Below are 24345 nucleotides of genomic sequence, written 5' to 3' on the forward strand. Positions count from 1 at the left end.
AGATGCAAGTACCTTGTCTTGGGTTTTGACCATTTGCAAGTCATAGAGAGGACTTTCCATAGGTTTGACTTTTCTGCCCAAATGGTATGGGAAAAAACTAACCTTTGTGACTAACATATTTGGTGGTGTTTGAAAAAAAAAAACGGCCCTTACAAATGCACTGTTCTGCTATAGGAGATAAATCTACTGGTCATCACACAACATCATGATGAGCATAATGCCTGGTACATAGTGAGGTTTTAATAATTGAAGGATTTGAGAAGAAAACTGCTCTTCTCTGGATGTCACTTAGATATGGATAGAATGGCAACAGCCATATCAGCAGAACCTGCTCCTGTTCCTCTGCCAACAAAAATTCCAGCCATGTGTCTGATTCTTTTTTGCCTTTCAATTTAATTTAGTTCTACAGATTTGAAAAAATGATGTGTTTTATGGAAGGCTATGGGGATACTAATGGAGAAGACAACAATAAGAAAAGAAGCTGTTAGTCTTATTAAGGAGTCAGGATCAGTACAGATGAAACAGGAAACAGCAGAAAAAAATACCCAGGGGTCAAAAACAAAGGCAGTCTGGGCGCGGTGGCTCAAGCCTGTAATCCCAGCACTTTGGGAGGCCGAGGCAGGCAGATCACCTGAGATTAGGAGCTCGAGACCAGCCTGACAAACATGGTGAAACCCCATCTCTACTAAAAATTAGCCAGGCGTGGTGGCAGGCGCCTGTAATCCCAGCTACTCAGGAGGCTGAGGCAGGAGAATCGCTTGAACCTAGGAGGCAGAGGTTGCAGTGAGCTGAGATCACGCCATTGCACTCCAGCCTGGGTGACAAGAGTGAAACTCCATAACAAACAAACAAACAGAAACAGTAGGGTTGCGGGTGGTCAGAGAAAAGAGTGGTCAGTATAATCAGAGGACGTTTTTTTGTAGGAAGTAGGACTGAAGCCGAATCCTGAAGCACTGGTGGGATTTGAATAAGAAGATTTGCCTTCCTTTACACATGTTCGTGTCTTCTTAGGATGAGGTACATATTCTCTCTTTTGTCTTTTACATGTGAATTCTGGACATGAATCCTGTCCTATTCAGAGTCTGATCAATGCTAAGAAAAAATGGGAGAAATCTCTCAATGTCCTCCTTCTCCTCTCCCATCACTCTTTCATTGCTTTAAAATAAGTTAATTTACACTGCATTGTGAATTAACAATTGCTGCATTGTTGGCAGCTTTATCCACAGACATCCTTGAATCTTTCCTTTGTGACTAGAGATTACAGACTCAGCTTCAAAAGGCACCTCCCTCATCTCACAGTTGGGAAATCAAATTCTGGAGAGCTGGGAGGACCAGCCCAGAGTTCCACAGCTTGTTGAGGGCAAAGCCTAGCCCACAGGGCAACCACATACTATGAATGGCCACCAGCCCAGGTAGGATCCCCAGAGGCAGGCTCAGTTCAGGCTTAGCTGACATCTGGGAATCCCTAAGGAGCACAAGTGATCAGGGGTCAGGGGTGAATGGAGAGGGAGGGCCCTCAGACTGCAGGAGGCTTTCTATGATGATGATGACCTCTCAAGGCTTCACCAAGTGCCTTGCAAAAGAGAATTCTGTAGGAAAGTAGACAGAATTTACACTGGTCCACTTCACAGTTGGCAGAGCCAAGGTACACTCAGATCAAGTGGGTTTCTGAATTGAGGCTATAGGCTTGGAAAAGAACAGAGATAAGTGGAAACAGAATCTACTTTTCCCTGGACCCCTTGTGGAATCCTGGAGACTTCTATTTCCTGTTCTGTCCATGCCCTTGCCCATCCCTGAGACTATCCGAAGCATCTATCACTCAAGTTTGTCCTAAAAAACGTTAGCATTTCAACTTGTTGTCAACAGATTTTCCCGCCCTATCTTTGCCCTCTTCCTATTTTTCTCTTCTGTTTTAAATAAGAATTTATTCACAGAATAAGGGATTATTTATAGATGCTAGTATGTACGTGAAACGGAAACCACAAAGTCTGCAGTTGTGGCATAAATTGTGCCTCTGAATTTTGGCTATGTAGTTTTAAGACCAGCATGAGGGAGGAGGAGTTTTCTGGTTATATTTGTGGCTCGAGAGAGTAATTTAAATGCTCAGGCTCAGGTTCTTTATCAGGGACAGGGACTCTTTCACTGAGGGGTTGCATCCCTAACCCCCGCACTCATCGTATACAAATGTGTGTGTATGTGAATGTGCATTTTCTGCAAAGGGAGTGCACAGCTTTCATTAGAAATCATGAAATGTAGGGGAAACAGGATCAGTGTTACATACAGACATAGTGGGTATTTTGGGACATTAAAATTTATTTACTGGAAATTTGAGACATCCTACATATTAAGTATATTACACTCATGTCAGAATTTTTTAACTCTTTTTTTGTTCTTAATATTATTTTTGACTGAGAAATCATAATTGTGTATATCATATTGGGTATCTTGAAGCACTCCCAAATGGCTCCCCTTGCTCAAAAGTAATTCCCTTTCATAATCCCTCTTATAATTCCCTCTTATAAATCCCTGTTATAATTACATTATAAGAACAACTTTCTTTGGTTAAACATTTATATTTAATGTGTGCCTGATAAAAGGCGTATACTGTTTGGGACAGATAATGCTTTCACAGGATAAGGTTCAAACAAATATAACTTACTATGTCATACTAAGAATATTTCAACCAGTCTACTTCCACAATGGTCCAGTAGCCATGTGAAAAATTCTAGCATAAACTTATTGATTTGGTGTTTCTACCTTGCTGGAGGACTGCTGGGTGACCCTGAATAGCCAGCTATATCAGCATGTTTTTTTTCCATACATCATAAAAGATTTTTGTTTCTCTGTGCTCTTTGATATCATTTATTCGGCATCTGTAATAGATGATTGCCTGCATTAGATGTAATCCTCCTGTTGATGGTGAAGAAGCTGAGCCTCCAAGTAGCATGTTCAAAGTCACAGATGGAGGAAGAGAGAGAACCAGGATTTGAGTGACTGATGATCTGTCGCTGGGTCTACACTCTTTCCTCTAAGCCATGTTACATCTTGTACAATATCCACTGCTAACTGAATATTTCCTTTTGAGGATCTGATCCTGGCCAAGGATCAGCTAGAGTTCCACGTGAAAGAATTTTGCTAAAAGTAGGAAGTTAGCAGAGGAAGAGATACCAAGATGCAGCTGGCTCTTTAGCTGAAGACCATCACCTGGCTGAAGGCTCCACAAACCTGTGACACATGCAAGCTCAAGCCATTGCATTTCTCCTCTTTTGGGAGTCAGCACATTTTACATAGGAAAGTTATTTAGCTTTGGTTAACTTTGAGAAGAAAACAGTAACTAAACATAATGTACCAGGTTCCCTGTCGCTTCGCTGGTCCAAGGGCCTGTCTAGTAAACATAATGTACCTACTGCTTTCTTAAACAAACCTCTTTTAAAACAAACTATTTTAGCATCCCTAAAATTAGGACAGTAGCCGTGAGTTAAATAAAACAGCAAGTGGAAGACACAGGTGTGAATACAGAAATAGTAGAATTTGCTAAATTGCCTTGGTCTCACTTATCCATTTGTGATTTAATATTTTTATGCCATTTTATTGGTGCCTGCTCTTATGCATCAGTAACCAAACACATTTCTGCTAAGTTTCTCTCAAACTATAATCATTTAGGGCAGGTGTCTGCAAACTTTTTTTCCAAAAAGTGCCAAAGTATATTTATTTTGGCTCTTTAGGGCCTATGGTCCATGTCACAATTACTCAACTCTCCCATGGTTGAACAATCATAGATAGTAGGTAAACAAATGAGTGTGGCTGTGTTCCAACAAATCTTTATCTATAAAAACAGGGAGTGGGCTAGATTTGGCCTGGGGGTTATAGTTTGCTGATCCCTGGTTTAGAGGATAGATATAATTTGAGGAACACTAAGGAAAAGATAAGAGAAAGTAAATAATCAGGACACACAGAGGAGTGCTTATCAGAGAAGGTATATATGTGTTAATTTCCTATGTGGACATTTTATTCATATTTTATACATGACATTATTAAATATATACATTTAGTATACATTTAATATATTGCAGAGGGCTTTCTATTTAGCATACTGGGGGAGCACTAAATTGGAAGTCAGTAGGAAATCAGGCTCCAAATTAAGTTTTGCCACTAACTTTAATGTATCATTAGGCAAATTATCCTCTCTGAGTCAAAGAAGGGTAGTGGGATTACGGGATCTCCAAGGATCGTTCTTCTTAACATTGTCTGATGGTATAATTGTCTTATTAAGATTTCTAGGGAGAAATACAAAGTTAAAAATAAAATCATATAGGTTAAAATTATGTAAACATCTGGCCTAGAGCCTCTTGATTCAACTCACATAACTAACCAGACCATGGGGGCCAACAGGTCAAAGGACACTATGTAAAAGACATGACTTAGACACATGGAGTGAGAGGAGCAACACAGGCTCCCATGGGGTGGGGGCTGAGCTGGAAGGTCACAGTAATGAGTGAACTCCCCCTTGGGCACACTTAGTATGATGAGTACAGCTTCCTTGTGACTTTAGAGAATGATCATGGGAACACTTTATAAGAAGATCCCAGACAGAAGAGCAGAGCCCCTTGTGGTGTGCATAGCTTTAGGGGAATCAGGGAGCCCCTCCTACCACTATACTCTCCAAACCATGTAGAAACAAAGATGGTTACCTATTTCTCAAATGGTGTTGTTCAGGATAAATGGTTGATCTTTAGATTTTGGCTCTTGCGTGCTAAGAGGGCTTGTGGTATACAAACCATGCTCTGCAGGGAAAGGGTTGTTGTGGGAGATAAGCTGGAGGGACTTTGTGTCCCATCCCTGCTTCAGGCAGATCCCCCATCCCACCTTTTATTTGTTGGTGCTAAACAAATGCTAGTCCAGCCACTTCACTATGAATGGGAAAACTGAGTCTCAGAAGGGGCCGTAAGTGGACGTGGCTGTTGCAGAAAGTGAGAGGAGATTCTGTGAGGCATGAGAAGTTCATATTCATCTTCTGGGGATCGGGCATGCCTGGGGGTAGAAGGCATATGTAGAACTGAATACTCAGTCTCAGTTCCTCCCAAGGACTCTCTGGGTCTCTCAGCTTTGCAGGGAACATTCTCATAGTACTCTTCAGCAGAGTTCCCTGATGGCCTTGTACAGAGAACCCGATGATTGATGAGGGTATAGCACAGCTCCTCTGAGTAGGTCTGGTCAACATTGTCCTGCTTGTCAAAGAAGAACCATCATCAAGATTTGGTCTCTTGCCATGACCTTTACACTTCAGTCTCAACACAGGCTTGACCCTTGGTCAAGTCTGTCTTCTATGACCACCTCCTCCCCATCTCTTGGCCATTTTTTTCTAAATGGCTGCTTCTACCCCAACCACTAGGCTAGCTGCAAGAGTGCTTAAGGTCTAGAGCCTGCTCAGGTGCATCCTCTCTGCCCCTTGTTCCAGAGTGAACTCTGACCACCTGATATAGTTTGAATATTCGTCCCCTGCAAATCTAATGTTGAAATTTTGTTCCCATTGTTGGAGGTGGTGCCTAGTGAGAGGTGTTTTGGTTATGGGAGCAGATTTCTCATGAATGGCTTGGTGCCATCCTCGCAGTTATGAGTGTACCGCCTGGAGAACCATGAGCCAAATAAACTTCTTTTCTTTATAAATTACCCAGCTTTGCATATTCCTTTATAGCAATACAAGTGGACTAAGACACTACCCATATAATTCCCAGTCTCATGGCTCTGAGGATAGCCCATTCTAATAAAAAAGAATAATCTGGCTGGGCACGGTGGCTCACACTTGTAATCCCAGCACTTTGGGAGGCCGAAGTGGGTAGATCACCTGAGGTCAGGAGTTCGAGACCAGCCTGGCCAACATGGTGAAACCCCATTTCTACTGAAAATACAAAAATTAGCCAGGTGTGATGGCACACACCTGCAATCCCAGCTACTGGGGAGGCTGAGGCTGAGAATCGCTTGAACCCAGGAGGCGGAGGTTGCAGTGAGCTGAGATCGTGCCATTGCACTCCAGCCTGGGTGACAAGAGCAAAACTCTCTCTCCAAAAAATAAATAAATAAATATAAATAATCTTACGATATCTTAATGTGTTTTGGCTGTGATATTTAATTGCCCTCTAGAGATATTTATGTTATTAAATAGGGAAGCGACTCAAGGGAAGGTTTCACTTATGATGGGATATCAGGAGATAAAAAGCAAAGCAGCAAAGTACAGGGGGAAAAGCATGGATTGTGAAGTGAGACTTGGTTTTGAATCCTGGTTCCGCCCCCTTTTAGCTATTTGGCTTTGGGGAATTATCACTTAATCTCTCAGTTTTCTCATCTATAAAATCGGGGGATGGGATGGATTATAGTAGCAATATTCAAGGGTTGTCGTTTTAGCTACATGAGTTGATGTGTGTAAAGCACTCAGCATGTTGTCTGTCATAAATCAAGTGGTCAGTAAATTTAAGTTCCTTTCAATAAGTTATACAGCAGAAGTGGCTGCTGCTTCTGCCACCCGGCCCTGCACATGCCACCCGAGTTCGCAAGCACTGACATCTAAAGTCTTTCTCCATGTAAGGGTCAGAAGGGATCTCAGAGGCCAACTTCTCCTGCCATTTAGGGTGTCTGTACTTCTATCATCATCTCAAAAAATAGCTTAGAGATGTTCTTATTACCTGGATGGGAGTAGATGACATTCCTTCATCTGGAGAAAGAAAATACACTCAATGAATTTCAGGTTATGGGGAGATTTGAAGGGAAGAGCAGGGGAGGCTAGAATATAAATAACTAAAAAGCCAAGAAACAGCTGGGGTAGCTCTTCTCAGGCTATTCTGATCTACAGCACATCCCTGGGGAGTGACAGGACATCTAAACAAGTCACAGCTAGAGCTGTGCTCAGCCTGAGAGGTGAGAGGGGGGAGACACATTTGGTTAGTCTTTGGAAAGGAAATCACGATTTCTTCCTCCAGCTCTCTTTCCCTCCTTACCTAGCCCCGTCTCCTTCCTTACACAAAATTGATTTGTGTTCCTTACACAAATTCAGTGCCTCTGCACCAGGCACTGGGGAGACAAAGGAGAATCAGAAACATTCTCTGTCCTCAAAAGGCTCACAAGCTAGCACAGGAGACAGACAAGGGGCTGTGAGAGATCCACACTGTGGAGCAGAGGGCCGTCGTTTCTACTCTAGGTGACGGGATGGTGGTGGTGTGATAATTGGTGTTCAAGGAGTTTTGCACAGCAGGAAACTCTTAAGCTAAATATTCCCATTCCTATACCTGCTGGCAGATAACAAATGAGCAGGGCGATTTTTCAAAGCCTAGTTAAAACCAAATGGCTCTGGCCATTCAGCAAAGAGGCAAACTGACACCCTTGCTACCCTCTTGCAAACACACCAATTCCATAAACAAACATGTGCCCTCACATGAAAGTCTACAGAGGAAGCTACCATATGGTATATGGATTGACATTCTCTCGGTCCTCACATCCTGGATTTCCACATCTCCATAAGCTCCTATAGGCATCTAAAACTTCCCTGATTATCATTATAAGAAAAGCATCTTCAGCATAGAGTTTTAGCATCTGGTCTTATTTCTATTACGTTTTGCTCTGATGGAAATTGAGGTTCCCTGGGACCCACGACTCCTGGAGTGAAGTGGCTAGGGTGGGAGGCTGTATTATTCATTTACACATCTTGCAGGGCTAGATTTTAAGATTCTATGTAAATGAATTAGGTTCTCCTCTTTAAACTAAGGAAGGAAAAGTCAAAACTCTTCCATTTTTCTTCTTCAGAAACACAATGGCTTGTCCTCAGGCCTACACTTTCTTATTTTTATTTTTAGGTGTGATACAATTCATCACACTCTCCTTCTAGAATTCTTTCTCCTTAACTTCAATGCTATTCTATCACCAGAGACTACTGCACCAGCCTCGTAAGTGTTCTTCTGGTATCTGCTCTTCCGGCTCCTTGCTGCAATTTGTTTTCTGCACAGGAACCTGGGTGATATCTTTAATACAAATCTAATCATACTTGCCCCCGCCTCCCCACTGTGTAAAGCCAGTATCTCCTGCAGCTGTCAGGACAAAGATGAAAATCTTTAACTTGGCCAGGAGGCCCCACCCCTCCCCTATCCCAGGCTGGCTTTCTCGCAGTTTCTTGTAAGTGCCTTTCTCCTCCACCTTTTGTATCCTTGCCCCCAGTTACTGCCTTCAGCCTCCAGGCCTCAGGCACTAACTGAGGAATGTGGAGATTAATGAGCCAATTCCTGCTTCAATGAGCTCACCATCTACTGAGGACAAAGGACATGCAATTGGATACAGTGCAGCAAAATGTGTAGACATTGTAATTGAAATATGCCTAAGGGGCTTTGGGAACATAGAGAAGAAGCAGTTTGGAAATGTAAGTCTTATCAAAAGTGAAAATAATAGGAAATCAATGACTTACTTTCGTTTTGGGAATCTTGCCTCTTTTCAAAAATGAGTATTTTTTTCCTGTAAAAGAAAAGCAAAGCAAATTGTTTTAATATTCAGAAACTCTCAAAGGAAATGACACAAGCCTACAAAACTTACTTTTAACTCTTTGTTAAAGTTATATACCTTTTATAATACCTCCTTCAGCATAGATGAGTTAAGTAAAAAAGAAAAAAGTAAAAGATGAGGCCAAATAGAAATATATTCCTTTGTGCCTCTTTCTCTCTCTCTCTCTCTCTCTCTCTCTCCTCCTCTCTTTCTTTTCTAAATCTGATAGGGAATTGATTTATAGATGGGGAAATATGGTGATAGAGGTTACTTTTTTGGAGACTTTTTTTCTGACAAAGTATCAATTTCTTTTCTATCATGTGAGTGAAGGAGCCAGGATTATTTTCAATCTCAATTCTAATCTATGATCTCCAAAACAAACAAACAAATAAACACACTCTTCGCATAAGGGAACACTGTAGAAAGACTCCCTGAAAAAATGTGATATAAATATAATGGAAGCCCACTATCATTTCAGTAGACAAGAACATCTGCTGTGAGGGTGACCCTATGTCCTGGTTTGCCTCAGTCTGGTTAAGGTCATTATCAATCACTTAGCGAGCTTTAACTATTTTTAGCATCCCTTTCACTCTCAAAGGTATCTTAGTTCGGATGATAAATTATACTATCACCCCGACTATAAGTTCTATGTGCAAGAGATAGAAATGTGTGCTTCGGAACATGCAGACTCAGATTTGCAGTGTGAAAAAAAGGTATCTTTTCTACGTTAGTAGCTAGTTTCATCTTTGCTTCTGAGGCTTTCCTGTTTGAGGAGAGCATGCGACCCATGAGACTATTGTTCCTGTTTCTCATCAAATTGGAAGGATTGCTTCCCTGATTAACTCTTAGGTGATTGTATCTGGGCTACTGACAGGCTTCCACTGTGGCCACAGACAGTCACAGGTAACTTACAGCAAATACCACATTGAAACCACACTTAGGGAAATAACTCCTAAAAACAACTGTCCACTCACCATGGAAGGCAGAAACACCCTTCAGCGATATGGTGATCCCAGCATCTAAAATACCCAAGAGAGATGGCAAATCATAAGGTTGATTTCTGCAGCTTTGTTAAGGTGACTCCTTTCCTTTTGCCATTTCTGTGGAAAACTTTTTTTCTCCCCGCAAGCGTGTTTCATTCTAGATAACTTGGACACATCTCTCATGGTAGAATGCCTTTGTCTTCCTAGGATGAAGATGATACTATCAAATTCCTAATCAGGAAAAAAGCTTTCTGCTGTGTTCCCAGCAAAGGAAAAATGTTTCCTCACTCTCAATTCTGGTAATTTCCTTGGTTCCCTTGTAATGAAGAACACGTAAGTGTTATCCCCAGGAAATCAAGGTACAAGTGTATGGAAATTTTACAAATCATTTTTTTCAGGTATGGGTTAGGCAATATCAGTATTTTACTATATTCTGAATTTCTCCAATTTACAGTATATTGCAATTGTTTGCTCACTTGTCTATATTCTACACTAGAATGTGAGCTTCACAAAGCTGGGGACCATATTGATCTTGTTCATCGTGGTATGCATTTCCAGTCTATGACACAACATCTGGCACACAGTAAATGGGTTTTCAAAAAATATTTGATGAAGATATGAATACAGAATGAATAGCCAAGGACAGAACAACCCTGGTGCAGGAGGTCAGCAAATCTACCACCTTGACTCCAACGACATAGTTAAATAACAGGACTTCTCTCTCTTATAGCACAAAGGCTTAGAATCTCTCTGCAGTCCTGCATCTACATTAATGTATAAGTATCATTCTGTACATCTTTCTGAATTTGAGGCATAGTCAACTACCTACATGGTTGAATGTGAAAGCCCTTTATAAAGTAGTATCAGTTACAGTATGTAAAAACGTTTGGAAAACACCATCCAAAAATATCTCCCCCCGTGAGCTTTCCCATGAAGTTTCATCAGGAGGAGCAGTGGAGGAGAGGCTGACTGCATCGTGACCTTGGCTGTGATCACCTGCTTGGCTGAGCATTCTGACAACCTCTAAGATCTATGCATCATCAAAGCCTTTGGGGCCCAGAGGCACAGCTGCAGCTCTTCCTCTTCTTTAGGTTACCTTCAATGTGCTTCAGGCCGTTTGCTTACATTATCTGCTTTGTTGCTAAGGAAACATCGTAAGAAAACTACTGAATCACACCAAGTTAACAAACCAGATTCACTGAGGAGAAATGAATGAGATAAGAGGAGGGGGATGATTTTCAGAGATATTCTCTGAACTCCTGAGGCCACAGTTTTTAAATCTATAAAAGAGGATGTATATACTGCTTACACATGGAGTTATAAGAATAAGCTGAGGTTAAATATGGGCAAAAACGATCTGTAAGCTGGCTGTTTCTCCTACTTGACTTTTCTGCAGTTTATTCTTGCATTTCAACATGGTGGTTTTGGTTTGGGATGGGTTCAGATAGCCTCCAAGAAGCAAGCTAGACAAATCTCTATACCCTTAGGCTACGTGTCAGGAATTTGAGGTATCTGTCTCTTTCACAATGCCTTCTCTGGCTCTCTGGTCTACCCAACCTCTCCCTTGTTATAATGCCATGGCCCTTCTGATTTATTTCATCATTTGAACTGTATGCCTTAAAATGTGCCCAAAGATACCCCTGAAAATATGTAATTCTCAACTTGAACTGAAAAAATTCACCCTGTTGAAAGGAATCTCTGGGTCTCCAGCCCCTAACGCGGGCATTGGTGTTAAAAAATAACAACAGTGCTTGTTTTTTAATTGCTCCTCTTTCAAAATCTCCTCCTGAAACCATGTGAAAAGCACAGATAACTTTACAGGCCACAGAAAAACTGACCTTGTCAGCCCTTAGGATTCTTGGATCCTGGAACGTTAGTTCCATATTTTAATTATTCCTTTCCTTAGAGAGAATTCTTTAGGGCTGGACATTTGAAAGGTCTGTTCAAAAAGAATTAATGAGGTGGTCTTTGTTTAACAACATCAAGGCAATCACAATGGTGTCTCCACAAACTTTCTAAAAATTGTCGTAACATGGGGCATGTGGTCACTTCAGAAATAGACACCTATAGCTTAAAATAAAATGGCTAGGGTGGAGGTTGAGCACAAAGGTACCTGAGATAGACAAACAAAATGACAACAGGAAATAAGACCTTTTATTTTATAACAGGGCATAACAGGGACTAGCAGGGTCTTAGTTCCTGTTGCTAGGAGTTACATTAGGCTTCTAGCAAAGTAGCATATCTCCTGTCCAAAGTTTTCAAGCATTTTATCTTTTGTCCTGTCTTCACATTTGCTACTATTGCAACTGCTACTGGTCTAAACAGGGCCCTCTCTCACTGGGATGTGAAGTCCAGGGCTTGACATACTTCGTTCTCCTTGGACAAGGTCTGGGGGGTGTTTGGTTGATTTTGCTCTCACCTGGATGTTCTCTGTTTGGGGCTTTGCATTCTCACATTCCAAGGCATCTCTTGAGTGTTCTGCTGCCGCCTGAAACTCAACATATCAGAAACAGGCTAAGTATTTCCTAAACAGGCCTGTCACTTCTTTTCATAATTTTTCCGACTTTCCTCATTTCTGCTATTTGTGTGTAACTCAGAAATTGACTGGTTGCCCTCACACATGTTAATACTGTTTCCTCAAGCACATGTCGCAAGCTACCTTTGATCTGACATGCTCTCCATTGCCACAGCAACAGCACACTGATGTTCTCCAACCTCCATGAACAAGTGATCCTAAATCATCTGATCCCAAATATCCAGGGATCCTCGTCATGACCCTTGAGAGTATCAGTGTCCAGAGAGAGGCCTGAGGTCCTCAGCTACCATCTCTTTGGTGCAGTTCCAGGAGCTATGCACAAGTAATGGGGAAAGGTACTGGCTTTGTCTTGTGTAAATCACACCATCTTTCACAGAAAGCATGGAGGCCCAGAACAAGGGACAGAAGGAGAAGAAAAGGATTGAATAAAGAAAATAAATTGGTTCATTGTTTGGGTTAGATTTCTGTATACCCATCTTCCCACTTGTTGGGAATTGGGAGTATGAGGATAAAGAAACTAACACTTAAACACTACTTACTATATGCCAATCATTTTGTGTGTTATATTTCATTTAATCCCAGAATAAATCCGTAAGATAGATATTATCATTATATTTTTTATACTAATGAGGAAACTGAGGCCCAAAATGCTAGGCAACTGGTCTGAGGATCCACAGCCACTAAGGGGGAAAAGCTGGGATTGCTGCTGGCAGGTCCCTTCCTCTGAGACTGAGCTCCTCTCATGAAGGGATGAGTGCCATTCTATTCTGTGCAAAATTTCCCTGACTTCTTAGCTTATTTGATCTGGAGAGACATGGTTGGGGGGTATGCTGACTAGATGATAACTGGGTGTTGGGGTGACAATGAAAATTAGATACCAATATATACAAGACTTTTGAATACGTTAACGGAAACATTTTATTTAATTATTTTAACGAATTTATTTTTAAGACTGGGTCTTGCTATGTTGTTCAGGCTGCCCTCAAACTCCTGGGCTCAAGCAATCCTCCTGCCTCAGCCTCCTGAGTAGCTGGGACTACAGGTGCATGCCACTGCACTTGGTTCAAGGGAGACCTTTTAAATCATCATAGAAATAAAGATGTTGGGCAAACTGATCAACTATTTGGAAAAAAATTTACATCTGACACCATATATTGAATATATGTTGCCAAATGTAAAATAACAAAATCAAAACTTATATGAGTTGATTTGTCTTATCTTAGGAAGAGCAAAGAATTTTAAGCATGAATGCAATGGCAGAAACCAAAAAGCTTTCTAGATTTAAAATCGAATTTTCTTTAAAATAAATAAAAAACCATAAGAAGTCCAAATAGCATAAGATGTGTGCACCTTGGAAAAAAGGTTTTTTTTCTTACATAAAACAAAATTTTAAAGTAAAAAAATTTTTTTAAAGTTTTTTTGCACTTATTCAGTGCACGTGATATGCCAGAAACAATGCCAGGAACCAGGAATTCAAAGATAAATAAGAAACAATCACTACATTTGAGCATCTCATATCTAGTAATAAAAATAGTAATTTATATAATTGTTAGAACAGTGCTAGAGTAGAAGATTGACAAGGGGCTGTGACGACCCAGGGTAGAGAAGTCTCAGACAACATGATTCTTAGGAAGGGACATGAGATATTCCACAGGACCACCAATCCTCTTTTTGGCAAGTGGTCAAAAGTGGGCTACCATTTTTTCCTGTGTTCCACTCTCCAGTGGCATGAACTGAGACCAGGGATTCCAAACATAACCCTGTGAAGACCCCCTCTGGCTCGCTTACTCTCTCTAGATCTCCCCACTTTATACCCTAGAGATTACCTTGTCTGTGGTGGCACTATTTTGGTGGCACGGCTTTGATATTAAGGAAGATGATGGTCAAAAAAAGAAAGCAGAAAATATCTTCTAATTTTGAACCCTACTTTGTGTCAGGCACTATGCTAACACAATACACACTAGAACTCTCTAAGGTAGATATTGTATTATTATTTCTACTTAAAATAAAGAGGCTGAGGTCCAGAAAGTGAATCTGAGTTCTGTGCCTATTTAATCTAGATGACCTCTGCTTACCTGCTTGCAGGGAGTGCACATCAAAGGAAGACTCAAGGTGTCAGGAAGCTTGCTGTTTATTTCAAACTTAAAATAGTGGCTGAAAGAGGGTGGTGATTTTGACCTCCTTGTGGAGCATGAGGAGCTCAGGAGAGCATCTCCTTCCCGGGCTTTCAGAAAGTTGTTTCATTTCTTAGGTGGTAACCTATTATATAGACCTTCCTTGGTAAAGTCTTTCCACCTTTCAGCTATTCTCCATCAGCTGCTCACCATGATTCTTGGGAGAAGGCAAAACCTATGGGAAATTTAATGTGGTATCTGGCACAGAGTAGGCACTGAAGGCTTGGCAGTTTCCTTACCCAACTACTTTCTACCCCAACTTAGTGTGCTAACTGTATACTAGCTTTCTTTTTCTCTTCCTTGCTGTATTGTCCTGTCCCATCTCCTCTGCTCTCCCACAGGGAGTCTAGACTTACCTGTTTTCTCTCAGCAGAGAATTTCCCATCCTCTCAGTCCTCTCAGGGCTTCCCCTCCGTCCCTTTACCACTTCCTTCTTGCCTTGTGCTCTGACAGGGCAACTCCTGACTTAAAGAAAGGGCTGTGTGGCTCTGGCCACCCGTGCAGAGACAGCAGAAAGGAGAAGGGTGTCTCTGCAGAGGGGAGGAAGAGGCTGGGGGAGGAGTGTTAGAGGCACGCATGTGCAGAATGTCCTAACATGTCAGTGCCTGAATCAACCTGGCTGTTGGCCATAACCAGCAACTACCCGTCAATGAGAGCTTCGAACCTCTGGGGAATCCCAGGTCTGAAATTACAGATGGGCCATGGGAGTTTTTCCACTACAGATATTTACGTTTATAAATCACGTTGTCTTCTTAGAAAAGTCAGAAGGAGGTTAAAACAGTCAAGCCACAGACCTGTAGAAAATATAGTATCAACAACTCTCAAATCTGAAAACAAACACCCAATAACAAAATGGGCAAAATATTTGAACAGACATTTCACCAAAGGAACTACACAGATGAACATTAAAAGATGCTAAACATTGTAGTCATTAGGGAAGTGTAAATCAAATCCACAATGGAACACTGTTACATACTTATTACAATGGCTATAAAACCCTGACAATATCAAGTATGGCAAGGTATGCAAAGCAACTGGAAGTGTCATGCATTGCTGATGAGAATGCAAAATGACAGCCTTTTTGGAAAGAAGTGATAAGGACAGAAGGCAGGGCTTTACTGGGTAGAAGAGGGTGGTTCACTGGCAAAGGTCCCACCCTCAAGCCTTGAAACCGAAGCCCTAAATGAGAACAGTTATCCCTGTTATCCTGCCCAAATGTTACTCTTTAGCCTGTCCAGCCCCCCTATCCCATGCCCATATAAACCCCAGACCTCAGCTGGCAGACAGACAAGCAGCTGAACATCAAGAGGAGAAGAAGCAACTGAGTGTCAGAGATGCGGCTTAACTTCAGGTGGCATGACTTCAGGGAGGAGCCCGGCCAGAGACAGCAGGCTTCAGGGAAAGGTCACTTTCTTCCTGCACCATCCCCTTTGCAGCTCCCCTTCCACTGAGAGCCACTTCCACCATTTAATAAAATCGTCCACATTCATCAACTTTCAAACCATTCATGCAACCTGATTCTTCCTGGATGCTGAACAAGAACCTGGGTACCAACAGGGCAGGGTGTAAAAGGCTGCCACCCTGACTCTCCATTGAGTGGGTTAACACTTAGCTGTCCACGGATGGCAACTGCTAAAAGAGCATGAATTGTAACACATCCCTAAATGCTGCTGTTGGGCTGGAGCCCAGAAGTGCTCATCGAAGCCCTGGCACCCGCTTGCCTGTGTGCTCCCGCTCCCACAGAGAGTTTGAGCATGGTGGTGGCCAAGTAAGTAGGCCACACCCCTGTCGCAAGTCCCGAGAAGGGGTCAAGGGAACTCTCCCATCTCAGAAGTATGGCAATTTCTTATAAAATTGAACATAGGGTTACTGTACAACCTGGCAATTTCACTCCTAGGCATTTAGCCAAGTGAAACTTATGTCCTCTAAGACTGTGTGTACAAATTTTTATATGTGCTTTACTCATAATAGCTGAAATACCTTGGAAATAGCCCAACTGATCTTCATTGAGTGAATTGCTAAATAAGCTCTGTGTTATATTACATCCACACAACAGAATCCTGACCATCATTGAAAAGGAGTGGACTATTAATACATGCAATAACTTGGATCAATCTCAAATGCATTACACTAAGTGAAGGAGATCAGACTTAAAGCCTACCTTCTGTGACATTAGAGATAAGGTGAAACCACAGGAACAGAAAACATATTAGTGTTGCCAGGAGCAAAAGGTGGGGGAGGTGTTGACTTTCAAAGCACAGGAGGAAATTTTTTGTTGTTGTTCTTTATCTTGATTGTGTTAGTGCCCACATGACTGTATGCATTTCTCATAATTCACAGAACTGTATACTAATAAGGGTGCACTTCACTGCACATAAATGAATCTCAACAGAAAAAAGGTTAAAAAAGAAAGAAATCTCGGGACAGGAATCATGGATTTTTGTATTATCCTTGTATTTGATGGTTGTTTCCAGTTTGGTCACTCATCTGTTTGTTCATTCCTTTAACAAGTATGTGTCGAGTGCCTACTATGAGCTGGGCACTGTAGGTTCAATGGTAAGAAAAGCAGATACAGGACTGCTCTTGTGAAGTTCCTTGAAAGAAATAAAACAAAGTGCAAAATATTTTATTGCTTGTCCTTGAGTAATGTAAAGGTCATATCTAAAACAGGCAGGAGAAGGATGGGGAGTGGGCTTAGAAGAAACAATTTCAGAGAAACTAGGGTACTAGCTGTGCAACCCCAGATTCATCTCACATCATTCTTATCCTTATGGCTGCTCTCCAAACTTCCTTTTGGCTCTGTGAGGGATTTCCAGGAGCACCTTATTAAAAATGGAAGATTTTATTATAAAAGATAAGCCATTATTGATCATTAACTTTTCTAAAAAAACACAAATGTGAGAATAAAATAAAAACACGCTAGACTCACTAGCCCCTGCAAGACAGAAAGCAGCCCTGGACAGAGAGCCTCCTTATTACATACCTAATGTCTGAACTCACACATTCTAGGGTTTCATGTTTTGTTACCTCTTGCAAAGGATAGGAAACTGGCTAGAAAATTCATGTAAAGGAAGGTCACAACTTTAAAGCTATCTGACGCTAATGACTTGTATAATCTAGTTTGCAGCTCTGAGAGACAATATCAAATAAGCATTGTCAAATACTACTCCCACCTAACCTTTGCTGTCATTGTTCTTTGAAATTATCTTTGGGATTGGTTATGTTCTCTCACTGTAGCTTTCGTTTATCTCAGAGCACACACCCTAATGTCCATGTGCAGTCTCCATGCTCAAGTATTCCAGAATACAATTTTCTGGAGTCTAACTTCAGTTGACACCTGACTCCAAATTGCAAATCTACCTCCAGCCAAAAAGAAATGAGAAATTAGTTTTTAAGGGCAATTAGCAAATATATTACAAAAATAATTTCAGATAAACGCTATGTGACAAATGGTGCTGTCAAGTCCTCTTATGTGAATACTAGTCATTGTTTGTCTTGAGAAAATGTGTGCAGTGGAGGATATCTTCTTGGCATATAAAAGGGGAAGATTTCTTTCTTCCCTTTAGTAATCTCTTTAGGGGATTGCCTGTGGTGTGCATTACATTCTGGTTGAATATTCAGAAATAAAAGTGTTTTCTTTCTCTTCTATTTTTGTGGCGAGGTTTTCTGAAGTAGCAGGAGATTTTGCTTTTAATTCTATTTCCCCAATAGTAGCTCCATTAATTTTTTTCATGAATCCCTCATGTAATTGACTCTAGGAAAGATGTTAGGGTGGTAAATTTTCTTATTCTGTAAATATCTGAAATTCAGGAAAACCCTCCCATCAATAAATTAAATGAAGCATTGAAGTAAAAAAGAATATTCTTAACAAAGCTTATATTGAAAATCAGGTTTCCACAGCATATAGATCTAAGAAACCTGGGGGTACCCTTGTCTGTTTCTCCTATTCTCCTCTTTCAAAACCATTTCCTTTCCCAGGCTGGATAATTACAATAAAAAATAGAGTATGTGTTCCAAATTATCGAATGCTTCTTCCTTGTGTATGGAAAATCTGGGATGACAACCAGTGGTCTGCCATTTTGTGTACGAGAAAAAGAGGTATGTATGTGTGGGAGTCGGAAGGAATCTTGGTATACTATTATAACTAACCTCTCTCTTCCCTATTACCTTCAGAAAAAAAGAAAAACAATCAATCTAACCTAAAAGTGCCCCCTCCTCAGTGGCCTCAGCACATTTTGCACTACCTAGAGGCTAGCAGCAGGGGACCAGAATGTCTTAGCATTGTGAAAGAGAGACCACATGGACAGGGTGCTTAGCCAGTGAGTAGGGCTATTGTTGACTTCCCACCAGTATGAATGAACAGATCCTAGACCCTAGTTGGGGCAGCCTGAGCAGACACAGCCTGGATGCTGCTCCATGTGTGGCTTAATTAGTTCCACTATTGTCTAAAAGAGTCTTTGAGTCCAGAGAGCCATGGTAGGGTGAGTTGGAAATCAATCTGCCCATTGTAATTTAGGGGAAGGTTAGGAATTGCTTTCAAGCTTCTGTTTTACTCAGGCCGCTAGATGGAGAAGCTGAGCTGTGGAAGTGTTAGCTATCAATCACTTGTGTAAAGTAGCATGAAAGAGCAGGATATTTATAATAGACAGATTTACTGCTGTAAAACTGACTCTGGACTATAAATAATATATCTCCTCTCCATAAATGAGTAGAGCAACACACCCCCACACAAAGAAGCCCAGATAACAAATCTTTGAATCATAGATTCACTCTATTCTTCTCAGTGTTAACTCCAGTGCCTAACACGTGTAAGAAACTACATTTCTAACACATGTAAGAAACCGTATGTGTTGAATTGGAAATAAAAGCCTGGATATTTGTAAGCAGATGATAGGAAAATCAGAGAACGTTTGGGTTGAGGTCTTTAAATTTACTTTCCTATCCTTTGGCATTGCTGTAAAGAATTAATGACCAATGACTGTTTTGCTATATCCTTTGAAGGTCATAGAAAAGTATAATTACAATAAGTATTTGTTGAGAGCTTTCTAATAATCCAGTAATTCTGTTAAATGCTTTAGATACAATTTCTAATTTCTTCATGTAAGAATTCTGTGGAATAAATACCATTTCCTCTTTGTTGTAGATGAGAACACCAGGCTCAAGTGACTTGCTCAAGGATATCCCAATAGGAAGTGACAGAGCTAAGATATAAGTTCAAACGGGGTGTGGATATATCTATTTGTTGTCCTATTTAATAAGTACTCATAGAAAGACGTCTTAGCTTGACTTTGAAACCTGGTCTACATCACTCCAATGTGTCAATAAGGAGCAGTATATTTGCATGTAGTGTGTCAAGGCTTCCCAGTTCTTACGCAGTTTTCACAATCTGGGCTGGCCTCAGCACAAGGCACGTTAGAGACCTTTAGGGTAAGAGTGAGTGATAAGAGTGATTCTAGATACTCCTGCAGTTTCAAAGGCCTAGATGGGATAATTCTAGCCCTAGCCCTAGCCCAAGCCCAGTCACTTTCTGGCAATGGTGAAATGAGGGAAGGGAATTAGGAGAACTATTTATACAGAAAGAAAATTATTTTGGGGCATTTTATTATGGGAAAAGAAGTGGTTTATTTAAGATTTCTTACAGAACCAGGAGTCAAATAGTTTAGTTAAGACTTCCCTATTCTGCTTCCCTTTAAAAGAGGGCAAAGGCTGCATGGTGAGAGAGTACTGAGGAATCTTCCTGAATAGAACTTTCTACCTATATACTTTGTGATACAGAATATGAGCTGATTAGTGGTCCTAGCTAATGTCAGATAGTTGTGTGTTTGAAAACTGTAACTATTAATTGCTGCTATTCCATATAAAAAAGTATTTTGTTTTAAAGAGGAGATAACAGAGTTTCAGTAACTCTCTAGGTGAACGTTGGGGTTGGACTTTTGCTTTGTGGTGAAGAGATTTCAGCACATAGCTCCACTGGCTTTGCAGGAGCCATGGTAATCCAGAGATGATTGCCTAGAAACAGAATGGGAACTTTTTCAGTTCACTGGGAATGCTCTCCTAGCTGTAACCACCAGGAGGGTGGCACAGCACTTCTCTGAGAATAAATGACCCTTGGGAAGAATGTTTCTTCATTTGCAAAGTTTCCTGTTTTTCATTAGTAAAACTAATATAGAATATGGAAGATAAGTCAACTATCTGCAGAAAAAGTACCAACCAGGTTTAAGCATTATAAAAGTTAAAGAATAAAGCTAAATTACAAAAATATTCAAGGGTCAACAGACCAAGGAAAGCCTTTTATATAAAAATTTTAAAAGCAGACAATATTCTGGGCATTGTAAGCAAATAAACAGCTTTCCTCTGAAGAGCCAAATGAAAGTGAGCTCTAAGAACCTTCCTCAGCCAAAGTCTGTACATTACATTCTTTCAGGTAAAAGCAGAGCCCTAGGCACACAACCCACCATGCCCTGAAGATGAGGCTGGTTATATACATCATGCATGGTACCAGGATTTTATATTCCTGTGTCTTGTGTAGTGGCCTTTTCCCACAGGGAGATGTTTACAATCCAGTACACAAACCTAGTCCATGACATTGACAATAACTAATATAATGGAGTGTATGCAATACTTCTTCAATGGCTTAAATTTCCATGATAAAATCTAAATAACTTAAAAAGCATTACACTGATTGTGCTTGGAGGATTTAAATCCATGTCATCATGCCTAGCTGTGTGACTTTGAGCAATTTATTTGCATGCTCTAAGCCCCATTACTTCCTTGGCAAAATGGGACTAATGATGGTACATACCTCCCAAAATTCATATGATGACTGCATAAGCTAATGAGGGAAAAGCACTCAGAATAGCATATCAGAAGACACATTAGGCTCTCTGTAAGTAACATTAGGCTCTCTGTAAGTAACAGCTACTGTTGGTGGAGAACACTTCTTCCCTCTGTAGGTGCTTGCTCTAGATCAACGGCTGAACTCTCCATTGCCTTTATATTGCTGCCCATCTTCATTTTCTCATTTGTTCTACTGAAGTGCGGTGGTTTATTTGGTTGATGTATTTGGAAGTAGAGCCTGGACATTCTGTGTTAATCCCCTTCTTCCTGATACTTTTTGGAGTAAATTTACTCTTAGAAATCTTGCATTTTCTACTGTTCTCAGCTATGCATTAAGCTTAATGACAAATGCCTACAGCAGTCAATCTTTTCAGTTCTAGGGAAAAGAAGGCAACCACCTTATCTAATGTCAGCTCCATCAGTAATAATGGTGAGCTTGTGAATGTTTTAATCTCTATCTGCTTTAACCCTTTATCATAATTTTCAGTTGGTTCAGAACTCAGGGAGGAGGGGTACTCATTAATGGGGTTCCTTAAACACTTAACAGCTGTCAGGTAATTATCACTGGGAAAAAACTGGTTAAGGTTAGTTTTGGAGAGAAGTGGTAGCAGTTTGATTTGACTTTGTCAACAGAAACAAACCAAGTTGTCTTTTCCACAAGGACACTTTTGTGACAGGAGTTGCCATACTTGGCTTCTAAAATGTGCCCACCACCAGTTATTTGGCATAGCATTCAGACTTCTAGACCCCCAGGTGGAAGTCTGACTCTGAAGACTTATCTTTAAATATTTTTTTTTTTTTTTTGGAGACGGAGTCTTGCTCTTTCACCCAGTCCAGACTGCAGTGGTGCTATCTCAGCTCACTGCAAGCTAAATTTTTATTAATTCTTCAGATATCTATTTAGGGCTTACCATATTAGGGGGATATGTGTTATAACTTGTTTTCAAATCTCTGCTCTGCCTCTTCCTAGTTGTAAGATTTTCAGTTTACTCATTCATAAATTGGGAATAATTGTACTTACCTTATATGATTGTTACAAAATGAGTTCATCATAACTGTATGGCATGTGTTGTATGCCTAACATACAGAAAGCATGCACTAATTCTTCACTGTTAAGACTGTTATCTAAAATTACATACTAGGCATTGTGCTTGTTGCTGTGAGTATAATGGTGAATAAAGTGATTACTGAAAGTTTCACTTAGGGCTAAGTTGCCTGATTCAGTCTGAATCAGTTTTCATTCCTCACTATTATAATTCTCTGAGAGCTACCGAGACGAGTGAAGTACAATGAGTGACAAAAATCAATACTTGGATCAAGAACAGCATTTAAACTATGTTTTAATACATTTTATTTTTCATAAAGTGAACCAAACCATTATTGCTGTAAGAGCAATATGCAAAATATCTAGATGGCTATAAACTTATTTTCTGGCTTTAAGACTAAAATTTACTCTAAGATTTTCTAAAATGTTTTGTATATTTAAAATAACAAATATTTTAAATAAGGAAATTTTGCAAAAAGTATATATGTTGAACTGCTGGTTTCAAGGTCCAAATTTCTTTTCTGCTTAGCACCAAGATCATCCACACAGTTTCCAACTTGAAGTTGCTCCTTCTTGATGTAGGGAAGTGTGTTTCTGCAGCAGGAGGCCTCTCATAGCCACAGCATTAATACATGCTTTGGTCTTCTTAACAGCTTACTCTTTCCTAATAGAAGAGGAAAGAAAAAACAAAAACATAGAGGGCTTTTGAATCTTTCAACATTGACTTACAACCCAGAATAAGATGTACTAGAGGGTCGATTTGACTCCCATAAGACACACTTAGTCATTTTTGTTAAGGCCAAGGAAGGAAATTGAGCAAGTGAGTGTGAATCCCTTGTCACTCACAGAGTGGTGGCAGAATGATTTAACCTAGGAGTCAGAGTCTGAGAAGCCACTGAAGCGTGCTAAAATGAACAGGCATAGTTTATGGATTGTCAGGAGGAGGATTGTCCATTATGAGAAGCATTGACTTAATCCATTACCACTCATTGAGCTTCAGTTCTGACTATAAAAACCCCCTTCATCAAACCAGTATTGCTGAACGTAAAGGGTGTTAAGAAGAAATAAATAACTTTCACATAATTTATATTTCAATAATGTTTAATAGTTTCATAATCATGCTTTTTATTATAAAATCAATAGAACCGCATAAGAGAAGTGATCAAAACCACTCCTACTCTCATCCTTCTAATTCCATAATTAAATAACTTGTATTGATCTTTTCTAGACCCTTTTCATGTTGAAAGATGTATATATATTGTATGTTGCATATTTTGCCTTCCTCTTCATATTTTACATTGGTCTACACAACCAACCCTTTTAATGGTTGCACAATATTTCCTCATATGGATGTTCTGTAGACAATCTCGTTGTTAGACACTTGGGCTCTTTCTTTTGTCATTAGAAGTAGTAGTGCCTCGGACATTTTGTACACGTTTACTGTAAGAATAATTTACTTTGGGTTAATCCCTAGAAGCATAATCACTAATTCAAAGTGTGTGAGCATTCTTATAACTTTGTTACAAGTTGTTTTTACTCTTCTACCAGCAAAATATGAGAAAACCAATATCCCTCAGTTTTCATCTATTTCCTCTTCTGTTTCAAAGGAAATAGATGTTACCAATGAATAAAAAAGTTGTCAATTAAAAAAGCAAATGTTAATAATTTTTTTTAAATTCTGCATTTCTTAGATTACTATTTTCTCCATTGTTACGTATTGTCTTTTACTTGAATTGCTTATTCATAAGTTTGCCTCTTGAAATTACAGTGTTTTCCTAATCATGTTGTACACATTAGTCCAAAGTAAAGATATTGATCTTATTGTAAGCAATTAATTCTTTTTTTGGACCATTCTTGAACTGCTTTTATTATTATAGGATTATATAAGAAACTGCTGACTTGGGTGTCCTGCCAAGAAGATTATCAATCTCCAGCACCTCCTTGTATTTCCTTCTGCTTTCTATGACAGTATTACTTTTTTGAGGTAAAAGAGATTAATGCATTAAACATTACCTAAATCATTCTGACTTAAATTCAATATACAAAAAAGAGAATATCTTCTGATAATATATGAAAGTATTCTTTGGGCAATAATAAAAAAAATCCTTTTCTTTCCAATTTTTATTTTAGATTCCAGGGATACATGTGCAAGTTTGTTACCTGGGTATATTGTGTGATGCTGGGCTTAGGATTCAAATGATTCCATCACCCAGGTACTGAGCATAGTAGCCAGTAGTTAGTTTTTCAACC

General features: G+C 40.0%; 1 protein-coding gene across 1 annotated transcript; it reads right to left on the bottom strand.

The window, feature by feature from the left end:
- Positions 1 to 219: 219 nt before the first annotated feature.
- Positions 220 to 16822, bottom strand: GCSAM (germinal center associated signaling and motility). The gene is made up of 6 exons (XM_063602893.1): positions 14570 to 16822; positions 11923 to 11991; positions 9495 to 9539; positions 8447 to 8493; positions 6681 to 6709; positions 220 to 5225 (listed from the first exon to the last, which is right to left on the bottom strand). Exons 1-6 carry the CDS (start codon positions 14596 to 14598, stop codon positions 4911 to 4913), a joined length of 534 nt encoding a protein of 177 aa, XP_063458963.1. The 5' UTR covers positions 14599 to 16822; the 3' UTR covers positions 220 to 4910.
- Between the last annotated feature and the right edge of the window lie 7523 nt (positions 16823 to 24345).

The sequence above is a fragment of the Pan paniscus genome, chromosome 2 (assembly GCF_029289425.2).
Source record: "Pan paniscus chromosome 2, NHGRI_mPanPan1-v2.0_pri, whole genome shotgun sequence".
NCBI classification, from domain to species: Eukaryota; Metazoa; Chordata; class Mammalia; order Primates; family Hominidae; genus Pan; species Pan paniscus.